Below are 14111 nucleotides of genomic sequence, written 5' to 3' on the forward strand. Positions count from 1 at the left end.
AGAAATAACGTAAAAGAATCAAATGTACTTCAGCAGAAAACACCAAGGAAACAGAACATATTTTAACATGCAGCTTCTAAGCCTGTTTGAGCTGCCCCAAACACGTCAGTGCACCGCAGCAGAACTATTCCGAAGTTACATTCCAGGATTTACCACTGAAGTATGCAAAAAAGTTTGCTTGGTTGAACTTTTTGCACAAAAATAATGACAATATTGTCTTGAAATCATAACAATTTCAATCTCAAATATAATCCGTGACTGTTCAGTTTTAGCATGGGCTGAAGAAGGTGACGGGCACAGAAACGTTCGCAGCTGCATGCAAATGCTTGCATTGCAGCCCACTTCTAACATTTGCTTTGGCCCATCTTTTCTCGAAATGGTCAGGAAAACATGTTATTTGGGGTTTTTTTGGGGGATGAGAAAACCATGGAATTCATAGGTTCAGTTGCAGCTGGATGTATACTGCACAAATTGTCCTGCGGGCCACAACACAGTAGTTCTAGGCGCAGCAAAACGCACCCGTTCACTACCTGCCTGGGCAACACCTTCCCCAACAAGCTTGAAACACACGGTGCTAGACCTATGCCTGACTACATCTACACTATGTGATGAGCCCAGCCCTGCCTTTTCCACTCTGCACTGGATCTGTAATTTGTATTTTTAAATAAAAGCACCTCTCTCAATTTTTTTCAACCCAAGCCCAATTCTTCTTTACTCATAATGTACATTCTGCTTTATCTACCTGCTTCGGGATGCTCACAGTTCCTCAGTTTATTTCTCTTATTATGATCTTTCACATGATTTGATGAGAGAAAAGGGGAAAAAAAGGTATTTTAAAATTACTTTAAAGAATACTTCTGCTTTCATCAACATCAAAACTTAGATGAGGACCTTTGCATTCAATGCTACTGAAATACAATAGAAGTGCCATGCGTTTTACCGTGTTCGACTTCTAAAGTGATTTAAATCATGTCAGCTGACAGGTGAGATTTAAAAGCTCCCGAAGATTTTAAATAGGTGAGTTTTGTTCAAGATACAGTACAGGCAGACTCAAATGGAAACAGGGCTTCTCTGCTCATTCCAGTAATTCAAAAAGATCCCATTAGCTGGGATGGAGAACAACAGTTAACTCTTTCTGAAATACAATAAGCTTTGGTCAAACCCTCTGTTGAGAAAAGAGTCTTACTTATATAGCTTCCATCTTAAGAGAAGTCTTCCAAAGCTTATGAAAGTCCCAGTTGTGACTTGCTTATTGTATATTTTTTGTGGTTAAAAGTGCTGAGTAAAAAAGGCAAAATAGGTGATTCATTGGCAACAAATCTGGATGTGCCTTGTTACAGGCGGTTTGCAGAAAGGCATAAAGGAAACTTTTCAGGAGCATAACTCTGGCCATCAGATAGCGGAATACCCAACAGGGCCTATAAAAAGGCAATGTAACCGAATTACAAGTCATTCAATACAATAACAATTGGTTTGCATATATCCAGGCTTTAAGAAGTCTGTAAATATATCTCCTATAACTGTCATTTCACTGAAATTCCCCTTTTTTCTTTCTTTGGACATTCAGTTAGACCCAATGCATAAAGGAGGAAAAGAGCAGACTGCAGAGGAACTGATCAAATACACAAAAGCTGCACTGACTCCTGTGTACTAAATCACCAGCTTATATTAAAAGAGAAAATTAAGTTTAGCTCTAAGTGCTCTGTTGGCAGGAAGATTGCTTTTCTTGTTGTTCTGCAAACTGAAGCTGGAACCTAGAAATACCTGAAATATGAGCCACCAAAAGGCTTTGTTTTTTAAAAAAGAGCCGTATTTAATGCCAGGAGAATTTACTTCAACTGTGGGTGCATGAATTTGCCAGAGTCTCAGAAAAAAAAAGCACCAGATTTTCTAGAGTGCTACTCGAAGCAAGTGAAGGTTCTCGTGTTACTTCTGTGCTTCAGTGAAGAATTTCAAGTAAAACATCAAACCTATGTGATTCTCTGATTCTGTTCTCAGATTCCATGGCCTCAAACTTTGTGTCAAAAAGCCTCCTGTAAGTCAAAGCGCTTTGAATTTCCATTACGAACAAAGCTCCCCAAACGTCAGGCAAAGAGCAGTGCAATATTCTTGCCGATTAACAAGGTTAACTGGTACAATTAAGGCTTCGTACAGAAGGATTAGCAATTATCAAGTGTAGCAACATAATTGTGTTATAAGCAAGCAAAGAAAAGCCCCAACAAACTGCAAAGAACAGGGATCAAGTCCCCAGTCAAATTCATTGAATGAAGTGCCACTTAACAGCAGTTCTAAGCGGCTACTGCTCAAGATCTCAGTTTTCCTATTTTTCCCTTATCTTCTCAAGTTAATCTCATCTCCTGAAAACCTGATGGCACAGCAAATTTCACACTAGAGCACCCACTGGGATGGGGATCAGTGATTTTGGTTAATCATTTAATGCAATCAGCCAGTGTAAGGCACACTTTTAACTTAAGAAATGCAGTCTGTAAAGGAAGCCAACAAGAGCTGGGTAACAGTCATTCCATTCCATTGTCTTTCATTGAAGGAAGAAATTAGATGCTCAAGAAATTTCAAATAAAGCAAGTTTTGCGTCTTATTTTTATTAAGAATGTCACCATTTTGTATACAATCACAGAATTTAACTGTGCAAATTCAACAGGCTAGTACTAACTGTGGTAAAGCATACAGAGTATCTTGAACTTTGACGTTTTCAGTATCATAGATAAATTAAAGCACTGAGGTCAGCTAAAAGTATGCACAGATGACCTCATCTAACAATATCAAATAGGAAAGTGATAACACATTTACTATTAACTGGGAGAGGGAACCATTAAAAATAAACAACCTGAAAGATTCAGCTTGAAGACCTCCACTTGTTGAACACTGAACTGTGCTCATCAGAGTTAAGTAACAGATTACGCTGGCAATTTTACTGCATGGCAATGTGACAGAACAAAAATGTATGAAAGGAGGAAGAAGCCTGAGGCTGTGGATGGAACAGATTTCTATCTACTCATGGAAGCAGTAAGAACCACACTACTACTACATTTACAGTGATTTCCAATTCAGTAAGGTACCTGCCAGCACTGAAAACAAAGCCTGATGTTTGTTAATGAATGGCTTTGCTTTCAAACCTTCTCACAGTGTCTTTTAGAATACAGGATGGATGTTTCTGTATTGGTTCTTCAGAACAATTTTGTTTTCTTTCTCTAACAAGGGCTTTTCTACAGTATCAGTAATGGGAACAAAATTCAACAGCTAACTTTTCAATCTCTGTCTCAGATATGCATCTTTATGACCACATTCCATCATATACAGCAAACATTGTGACAGGATTGTCAGAACTTCTTTCACAGACAATTACAAATACTTTAATGGAATCTTTCCCTTTCAGGATTTGCTTCCCAGGATATGGTGAAATCACTATAGAAATGTTTTCAACAATTGGTTGTGAATCTTTACATCATTGGCTCCCAAAACTCAGTTTACAAAATAGCCTCCATGCAACAAAAACAATACACAGATTCTGCTACAAAGAATTTGTGAGTAAAGGCACACTGTACTAAAATAATTTAAATGCAAGTAAACCCTTTAAAATTTAGTATGAAACTTCTTGGTTTTTATTGAAATAATGCCTTTTTATTACAGAAATATTAATACAAAAACAATGAGGACAGCATGAAGGTACTAAAAGACAGAAGCCAGTGAACAGTAGGTTTGCAGTTAAAACAAAACCCCAATAGATTGCTGTAAGCAGAGCAGAAAGTGGTTTGCTCAGAGACAATGAACTTAACTTACAGAGCTGAAGTCTGCAAACCCCAAGGAAGAGTCTTTAGAAGTTTTACTTGAAGAGGAGGGAGCAAATGGATCTTTTCCACTAAATGGGTCCCCAAACCCCTTTTTACTTTGAAACGGGTCACTGCTGTCAGCCCCAAATGGCTGGAATGGATCATGGGGCTTGGGAAAATCTGAAGACCCAAGGTGGCTTACAGGAGTACTTTTACCTGGAAAGTTTAGGAAAAAAACAAACAAAAGGAGAAAAAGAGAAGTTACTTACCATGGCCAATGCAAGCCCTTAAATAGGAAACTGTGCTGATACAATTTAGCATCATCCATCCTTCTTGGGATGGTTTAAATTTTAAGCAGATATAATGGTACTCATTTCTCAATGCAAATTGTCTCAAACAGTTGTTTATTGAAATAGATTTATTATCTTACTTACAGATACTGCAGTATTAATACCCAATATAAAGCCATTTGATCAGAAGAATTTGACAAGTATGACTTTAGGTCATTTTCCAGGACTGGAGATATTTCAAGTGTAAGTTTGAGATTATATAAAAGCCAAAATACTTAAAAATACAGATCACTAAAGATAAATAATTAATCATGTTAACTAGAATTAAATAGTAACTTATCTATGGCTTTACAGAACACATCCTGGAACTGGTTTATCCTTCTTTCACCGCACATACAAGGGAAAAGAGACTGATTAAGAAATCACCTTGTTGTGGGGTGTTTGCTGTACAACCCACCTTTTGCAGGTGACTGCTTGTTCTTCTATTCCACCCCAATAGCAAATGAAATCACAGGAACGATTGCACATGCTCATAAATAATGGCTGTATATTTTGTTGGTTACAAATAGAAACTCAGTGGTTAATTTTTAATTCCCCTTGCAAACAGTACTGTTTTGTTAGGTCAAATAACTAAACAGATATACAGGTACATTTGCCTTTTCCAATTAAAACAACCCCAAACAAGCAATCAAAGAAGATTGCTCCTGACAAGTACACAATCTAGCCTCCAGGGAAAATACTCCGTGGATGAACCCTCCTGATTATAGTGTGTACTTAACAAATGATGAAGAAAAACCTAGAAACACTTTAAAAGAAACAAGTATTTACGATTTCCTGTATAATAACCTGAGTTACATACATTAATTGCATTAATAAGGCTACATTTTTTGAAAAGTTCAATTATTTGAACTATCACTTAATAGGAATCTTGTAATTTATTCACATCAGGATATACATACTAAGAGTGCACAGAGAAATGGGGAGCTGAACCCCAAATTTCAGAGCATGTACTTGGCATGTCTAAGACACAGCCTGACAGCTTTTAAGAAGGTATTTTTGTAGTTGCTCGTGAACTTTATAATATTTGACTGAATCTTTGGAAATCCTCGTTTGCCAAAGAGAAATAAGGATCAGCAAACCTGCACTAAATAAATAACCTACCCAGCAGCCTGCCTTCATCACCATTAAATCACAGCTCCCATCCCAGGGAACATCTTCCCGGGCACTTGGCTTGCTGAACACACACCCCTCTTGTCATCAGCAGGTTCCTCACCCACACCTCCCTTAAGGGTTAGTGCACAGCGTGCAGGGGCTCACACTCCTCAAGCTCAGCCAGGCACAGATTTACAGGGGAGCTGAAGGAATCACAGACTCTTATCTCATTTGGGCAGTGCTAAAGCCAGACCCAGGCTCCTGATGCAATGCAGTGACCACAGCAGGCACTGTGCTTCAGGAAAGGTTTGAAGCAAGTATAGCTAAACAAGCAGACAGAGGGAGATGTAGAAAAGACACAAACAGAAAGAGATAAAACTGATTTGTTCAGTCTTAAAGAGTATTTGAGGAGAACAGGATCACAGTCCTGTAGACAAGTCTTCCATTAAGAGAAAAACTAATGGATTTAGATTTTAGCAAGAGAGATTTACATTAGACAATTTCTAACATTTTAAAAGCTTAAGCATACTCAAAAGACTGCTCAGGGAACTTGTTGTATTCCATCATCACGTCCAGAAGGTTCTAGAAATCACACTGGTTGAGCTGCCTTGAAGCTGGAGGATAAATGAGATCCCATAAAAGTTCACTCCAGTGCTATTTTTCACGGTTTAGTATGTGCTCCATTCTGGGTATCAGATGTGGCAAGGATCTATGGATATACCCATGTTAGCAACCACACGTGGGACTTCTAAAGACAGCAGATCAGACCAGGGATTTGTCATTGATGGAAGGAAGTAACAAAACATAAAGGAAATACCAGCAGCATTTGCTCTGCCCACAAGCAGGGACCCTTCTTCACCTGAGTTTCAAACTGCCTTTCCTATCAACAGAGGCCACACTTTGCCCTCTGAAAATGTTGCTTTTACATCCTGCCATCACCATAGCCTCCAGGAGATCTCACCTTTCACCACAGCTAGGCACTGCCAGGGAACGAAGCAAACCTGGTAAGGGATGAGTAACTCCGTATTCTGTATGCAATCTTCAGATAAAAAGAGCAACTTAGTTTAAATTATTTTAAATGACAAAGAGAACTGAGTTTCTGCATTTATCAAGGCAACACAAGAGCCCTCTCCATTTTTCTCCTTCCACTACTGCCAGTTACTATCAAGCAAATTCCCCCTAGTCTCCTTCACCCTGTACTGCACCAAACCAATTTTGACTGATAGAGGCAAAAATAACCCATTTCAAACTGCCCTTTTCTTAGGTTAAATCTGCCGCTGCCGAAACCACTTTGTGGAACTGGTGACTGTTAATACAAACCTAAGGTTTGCAACGTATTTGCTCAGCAAACCTGTTTTTTTCTAGGTGGCGTGTTTCATGTTTTTGCACGAAGCCCCTGGTGGTTTCAGGATGCACACAGAGCATCGGGGTTTCTCCTGCTTCATCCTCACACAGATCACAAAGAATAACTTCGCTGGAGAGGAAATGTCACCACAAATCATAAGAGTTTCTGCTAATACTGCTGAAAATTTTCCTTTTACATCCCAAATGCCATTTTCTTCATTTTTTCCTATGTTAAAGAATAGAAGAGGGCTATAATTTTATTATTGTTTGGAAAAGGTGAAATACAAAAATCAGGTTGATTTTCTGCAGAGCAATTTTCAGGGCTATGCCCATGCTGAAAACACCAACCCCTTGCACTCACGACAGTGTCCTCCTCAACGAGCCCTCTTTCACTACCCTCTCAACGCTGCTTACAGTTTGTTTTATCCTGCTACACTCTGCAAACATGGGTTTGAGGCCTGGCAGAAGTTTGTTTGGTCCAGTCAGATGTTCAAATTTACTTAGCTATTAGCCACGAATTAGTACTAACGACACCAGAATGATCTTTCTGACATCCTTGCTGGGTTACACCCAGTGTGAATCTCCCAGCGCAGTAAGTGGATACTGAAGTACACAGAGCTGTATTCCCATGTGTAGTATGTCAAGAATGTGCATTTCAAACCCTACAATGCAAAGCAAAAATACCCAAAGCACATGAAAACTGAAGGACATTGGTAAAATTGTAACAATACAAAATATACTCCTAGCAGTGGCTGAGATTGCATTAATCTTATATTCACTGGAAAATGTTCCATTTTTACACACGAATGCTCATCGTTTTGGAGGCATGGCAGTATGAAAGTGCAAGCGAACAGTTGTAACCCTTACTTATTTGATTCTTCTACTAATAGTTTCAGGGGAAAAAAGTGCAGAAAAAAGCAAAACAGGTCCTATTCTGAAACCACAGCAGTTTCAGCAGTTACCCAAGTGGTGCACCCAAACCACACCGAGGACTCACTTCAGCAAAAAGAGACGATGTACAAAATGGTTTACCACAGCAAATGCTGTTAAGTTAAGAGTGAACTCCACCCATGTGAAGGGTTTATCTAATTTCATACCCCACAGCAAAAACTTCAGGGTTGAGATCTATAGTTCAATGCAAATATAGTCTCAATGATAAGATGCAATTACAGAATTTCTCTTACTGAACTGCAAGATATTGGCAATGAAAGAATGAAGTGAAACATTTATAGTTTTCTCTGTGTTTTATGTTTCAACGATGGTCTGAACTTTCTGCTTAGCAGAGGATCTTACTGTGGAAGCAGCGTGTTTTGCTGTGTTTGAAGCCTGCAGTCAGCATGCTCACAGGCAAACAGGGCAGAGTTGAGATGACACAGCTTCAAACTTTCACTAAACAAGGACTCTTTTCCAGGAAACACTCTGAAGTGAAAAAATACGCTTTAAGAAGTCAGAGTCGTGCTACACAGGATAAGTAGTGCTAGAGTGAGTTAAATCCATGCCTGTGATTATACTTGGACATACAATACCAGGGTTCTCACCTCTCACATCTGCCTACCTGGCAGAGGAAGTGTTACTCTAAAAGCTTTGGAGACTGTGCAGTTTTGTAAGGTGCCTCCCAGCACATCTTCCTCTTGTCACTGCACCAAATTTACGTGTCATTCCTAACTTACTCAGCGTGCTCTTCACCATCCCATTAAATTATCCAGCTCTTCCACTGAGGCAGAATAAAGCTTGCATGAATTGTAAGGAACTCATAGAAAAATTACTCTTCGTTTTCAAAATGTGTTTGAAAGTTAGTAACATTAAGGCAAATTTTCTACAGAATACTCAGAGGTATTTGTCTTCAACAGGGGCTATTTCTGCACCGGATTTCAACTGTTTGGTGATAATGCCCTTTGCACAAAATCACTACCCTTTTAGTAACAGAAGGAAGAATTTTTCCTATGCAAAAACCCTTCGAAACTGGTTTTGCTTAATATTTGCAAGATGCGCACTTTGAGCAAGCCCGTAGCTCTGAAAAGCTGAGCTGGAGAGAAACACTGAAAACTACAAACTTCTTGAAAGGTGAGAAATCGTTGTACCTTCAGCCTAACCAACCTGTCCTGAAACAGCTGCTCAACAACCCCCTTCAACCATCGCTACTGAAACAACTGTGAGAGATCAGCAGAAACACCAGAATCAAAGCGTGAATGGAATTTTTAGATGGTGGCCGGGCAGGTGCTCCACCCATGAGTCATTTACCCTACACAACATGGGCTGCCTGTGCTCGAATGCAACTGTCAGGGCTGCTAGAAGGCATGGAAAATAGTCAGAAAAATGTTTTCCTGTCCATCACAAGCTTTTTGGGTGAGTCTTTCACTCTCGGCTGCTGCTGAGGTTAAAAACTAAAGGTAAACAGGCACTGAGCTACTTGTGAGTAACTCGGGTCCCCAAGAAGCTCTACGGAAACAGGTGTGGTACCAGTTAGAAACAAACAACACTCCTGTGATCACTCAACGAATGAAGAGCAGAACTCTCTGCTCTCCTCTAGCCCAAAGGACTGACACCCCCCCCCAACTTGAATATGCCCACGTGAATAAATGCCAAGGGAATGATTTGACCTTTTTCCTGATGAACACAATTCTTTGGGTCACAACTCCTGATGGCATCTATTACACCTAACCTGGCTTCTTCCTTCTTCAAATGACCTCATTAAAAACACAGAGCAAATTTCCCTGCAAATTCATATCCATGGGACATTGGACAGGTCAAAAGAAATGGCCACAAAAATATGCTGTGTTTAAACACTAAGAATTCCTAAGACACCATTTGCTTGCAAGAAAGGAATCAGTAAATGCACACATGAAAAGACTTGGGCTTTGGTTTGCATGGGGTTTTAAGCAGAATATTGAACAAACTGTTCATTTTCAGCTAACTGAGACACTGAAGATACAGCATAGGCAAACACAAGTCCAACTCGAAAAGTGAAAGAGATCTATGCTTTTTCTCCCCCCCTCCACTGAAAACTACCAAGATGAGGACAATGGGAACTGATAGTGCTCTTGCACTGCTCCATGGATGAAAAATAAATCTAAAATGGTCAAAACAGTCAAACCATAAAATGCCTTAAATTTAGAGAAGTAACACATATGAAAAAGAGCCATATTTATCATTGATATACAGGAGGAAGAAGCATCAAACACAAAGGAAGACAGCAGCAGAACAGGGCTGGTACAAACACCTCCTGATTCATGCCAGCAGAGAGGCAGCTGACAGCATTAAGCATCTAATCATGCACAACAGTAGTCAAGAGGCACCTAAAAATTCAAGGGGTGCAAAAGACATCCCACAGAGTGAATCTAACTCAAAACCTTCTTGTTAGGCAATCCTGGTCCAGGTAAGCCTGGAATGGGTGTGCATACCCCACCAAGTATCCACTCACTCAGGCTCTGAAGTCAAACTGCCTTCAGAGTATCTTGTCTTCATATACATTCTTAACTGTGAGCATTTCAGTGGCCAAATCTATCTTAAATTGACCTTCCAAGATCCATGAACAGAATGAAAATGTGCTCTGTGAGTTGATTGTTAATTTTTCTTGCATTTCTACCTTCTTCGGGGCTGACAACAATATTCTCCTGCAACCACACTTGTTAAAAAAGGGCAAAGGCTCCCCATCCAAAACTAGGGAACAATTATTTCTGTAGATGATGGATTACAAATGCATCAGAGCTAAAAGTTTTCAGATTATTTCAATGAAATATTAAGATCCTGAAGATCTTAACAGATCTTAATGCCTGGATCTCTTTTTTTTTTTTATAGCAGTCAACAGGTTCAGATATCATTTCTCTTTATCTGCCAAGTGGCAAGACGAAAAAAATAGGACTTGATCAGATTTTGCTTCAGTCAATAGGGGCTTCTTCTGACTTCACTGGGCCAGCAAAACACATGGAGCAGTGTTGCCATCTGTGATTTGGTAAAAATACTGATCCCATACACGCTGGCTGGTTATATTTATCATCAATAACATCATTACTATTAGCTTGTAACAATTTCTAGTCACTCAGAGGTGCAAACCTTTGTGCTTGCACTGAGGTCTTCTGGGGCTGCACCCAGGCCAGGCATCTCTGAGGGACTGGAATCATGCTTCCTAATTTATGGCAGGCTGGTTAATCCCTTTGTCTGTCTTCTCAAGGCTTCTTCCAGTATTCTGACATTTCAAAACCACCACCAGACACAAAAACAACGTGAGAATGGAACTGAAGTCCTTCACTCAAACACTGAGGTGTCAACCTCTAACCTCTGAAATGCCAGTTTGTAAATTCAGTTGCACATCAGAGGAGCACAGAATAAACAGGTCAAAACCCAAAGTTCTTTCACAAACTCACTGCCTGCAGCCTGCAATAATTTCCCCATAGCATTTATTTTAATCCCTCTATTTCGAACAGCAGCTAAATAAATCCACTAATTTCTCCCTCATACAGGTTGGATTCAACATGTAGTGCTTTCAATTCCAAGCTACATCAGCTATTAGCAAACCAAAGAAAAACTGGATTTTTAAAAGCATGTTAGCATTAAAGAACTTCACTATAAATACAATACCCACCCCCTCTATTTGCTACTAATATACAACATATTTAATTGTAAATTGTGACATTTAAGTGTAAATTGCAACATTTGCACAGGCTAAAATAAAAAGCTGGAGTGATAAAATAACTGGTTTTATTAAATAACCTGCAGGAAGAAAGCACACTGCAATGGGGAAGGTGTCATCTTCTTGGCTTTTTAGGACTTTTATTCCTTCAAGGTTAAAAAGGTCAAAACCGCTATAAGCAAGCAATAAAAATTTAGAAGAGGTTGAAGGTTACACACTGGTTAGTGGTGAAGGTTCTTCCACTAATATCACTGGTTAACAGTACTGTTATAACCGCAATGTGGAATGCATGGGGCTGCACTTAAAGGAAGTGGTAAGGGTGGGGCAAAAGCAGTAGGTCCCACGATCAAAGCACTAGAGCATTGAATTTTACTTATAACCCAATCACTGACACCCACACAGCAACTTCCTGCACTTTAAAAAAAAAAAGAAAAAAAAAAAAGAAAAAGAGGAAAAAAAAAAAAATCTGTTTCTCTCTTTTTGTAATCAACAACTTTTAGCTAGAAACTAGTTAGCGGTGAGCTCTGACTGATTTCTATCTGCAGCTCGGGGCTGAAAACATAATTGTTAACCTGTGAGAACCTACAGGACCCATTTTAACTGACAGGTTTCAGTGTTGTTGTCTCTTCCAGGCTTCTTGATTCAGAATGACACAGAAGTCTTACAAACCCCAAGAAATATGAAGCAAGCAGAAGTTCAGCAGTGCTAAGCACCACAGGTGCTCTAGGACAGAGAAGAAAATGTACTTATAAAAGCTTAGCTATGTTTTAGGAAAGCTTGAGAACATTGTTTGCACTGGAACTGAGATCCCTGCCACAGGGCACCTGTGCCTAAGTCTGTCAGTATACACTACTATTAGTTTCATTAATGTAACTCATTCATTTTGTCTTGTTTTCTATTTATCACAGCCCATTATGCAAAGTACAGGCCTGTTTATAGCTAATTTTCTTTTCTTTTTGGTGCTTTTTGAGCATTATTCAAGATACACCATCCATAAATACAGAAAACCTCCCACTTTTCTCTGAAGAAGCCCTCAAGTTCTCCAGTACCACCTGGTGAACATCAGATTACTTCAGCCAAGTCCCAGGGGAGCTGTATAAAACCCGATGTCCATTAGGAACTTCATGGACTACGAATGCATTCCTGAAGAGAAAGAACATGCACACACACCCTTGGGGATTTTTATTAGCACAGTCTAGGCAGAACTGCTAAAAAGCCGTTTCTTAGCTGATCTTTCTCAACCTAAAAAGAGAAACTTAAACCAGGATAAGGGACAGACATAGTGATTTTTCAGATCTTTGCATGTAACAGGTATATGGGAGCTTTGATGTACACTGGTGTCCAGGCTTGCTGCTTCTGAAACACCTTCTTGTCATTCTCTATTTTTATTAACTGATTTATTAGCCTTCCTTCAATTCTCTTTAAAGATTATGCACTTCACCTTTAAATAGTGACACTGACAAACCTGCAAGGGAGCATCCCATCAGAAAAAGACATGAAATTTCTCTTGGACCAAACAAGGATCAGCTGAAGACTTTGTAACATCTAAAGGATCTTGAAAGACTTTGGTTCAAAAACAAATGAGAAAGAAGGAAAATGATTTATGAAGAACAGGACAAGTATAAGCCTGAGATTCAGCTTAAGATACAGCTTTACAGAAATAACCTCATGATTGTCATCCCTTGAGTTTTTGAGAAGGGAAAGATATGAATCTCAAGGATGTCTAATCCATGCCACACAGCAAGTGTTTGCCTATCTTTGCCAGAGAGTACCAACCACAGAGAGCTGTGAGCTGAAGTATTTGCTCACAGAGGCAGCAGATCATAGCTGCTTCTCAGTGTCCAAGTTTTGAAAAAGCCAAACACCAACTGAAATCAAACCAACCAATCTGCACAAGCAGCCAGCAAACAGGTCAGGATTTGTAAGGCCAGACTATGGTTACCCACTGCAACCCTGCTCCTGACAAAGCTGGCAGTAGCAGAAAAGTTCCCTTAAGCATGGTATGAAGACTGTCTCCAGAGCCTTTCTATGAGAGCAGCTGATCTGAACTATGTATTCATTTTAGAGGTTTTTCAAGCTACATCTGAAGGGGCCTTTTGATCTGACCTTCACTAAATGGTAACCAGTCTCTGGCAGAAGTGTTTCCCCAGCCCCATGTTCAGTTCCAAAGGCCTGCTCTGCCTTGGTCCTTGTGAAGAAACAAGACCTGATGCAAACCTCCTGGTTCATCTGGACAACACAGAGCCACATGGGCAAGATGGGTCCATCCTGCACATCCTGCTCAGCCAGGACACCCTGTGATACCTTGATGGCTTGATCAGACAATGCTTGCCTCCCACGTACCTCCTAAAAAACTTTGCAAACAGAAAAGCAATGAATCAGGAACAATCCCTGGTGGATTTTGTTAGTTCCCCCCAATTAACTTGGAAAATCAGACAGCTATCAATGCTCTGAAAAAATTATTAGTGTTTTCTACTTGAGTATATACATACCTCCCTAACAAAAGGCAAGCAAACCATTCAAGTGCTTTTCACTATTAAAAATCCCCCCCAACAGAAAGGCCAACTACAGATTTGCCTGGTACTAAGCATTTATTCATCCTTCAGCAAGATCGTTATCATCTACTTGTTTTTTAATTAAACAGGCCAATGAGAAGGGTAAGAAACAACGGAAGTTCCTTGTCTGCTGTTTGTTTTCTGAGCAGCTTTCCTATTTCCAACGTACACTTGTACCCCTGTATCTCTTGCTAGAATCGCAGTGTATTACTATATAATTTCTCATGCTTTAAGTAACCACTGAAGATTGCTTTAGTTGTGGAAGGAAGGGAGGAGTATAACTGCATAAGCACATGAGGCTCATTTGCTTTAAAAAAACCCTGCTTTGTTTCCTCCTTAGTCTATTTTATCA

At 39.7% G+C, this 14111-nt stretch overlaps 1 protein-coding gene across 7 annotated transcripts in view; it reads right to left on the bottom strand.

Moving 5' to 3' along the window:
• The window catches only part of EPS15L1 (epidermal growth factor receptor pathway substrate 15 like 1), a 43633-nt gene that overhangs the window by 5922 nt on the left and 23600 nt on the right, over nucleotides 1-14111 (bottom strand). For 6 of the 7 annotated variants that reach the window (XM_080634047.1, XM_080634045.1, XM_080634044.1 and 3 more), the window contains one exon: nucleotides 3799-4004. In XM_080634047.1, coding sequence (XP_080490173.1) covers nucleotides 3799-4004 — 206 coding nt within the window. The remainder of the gene's footprint in view (nucleotides 1-3798; nucleotides 4005-14111) is intronic. The other variant, XM_080634046.1, reaches the window with a different exon arrangement.

Source organism: Psittacula echo (assembly GCF_963264785.1).
Source record: "Psittacula echo genome assembly, chromosome: 24".
NCBI lineage: Eukaryota > Metazoa > Chordata > Aves > Psittaciformes > Psittacidae > Psittacula > Psittacula echo.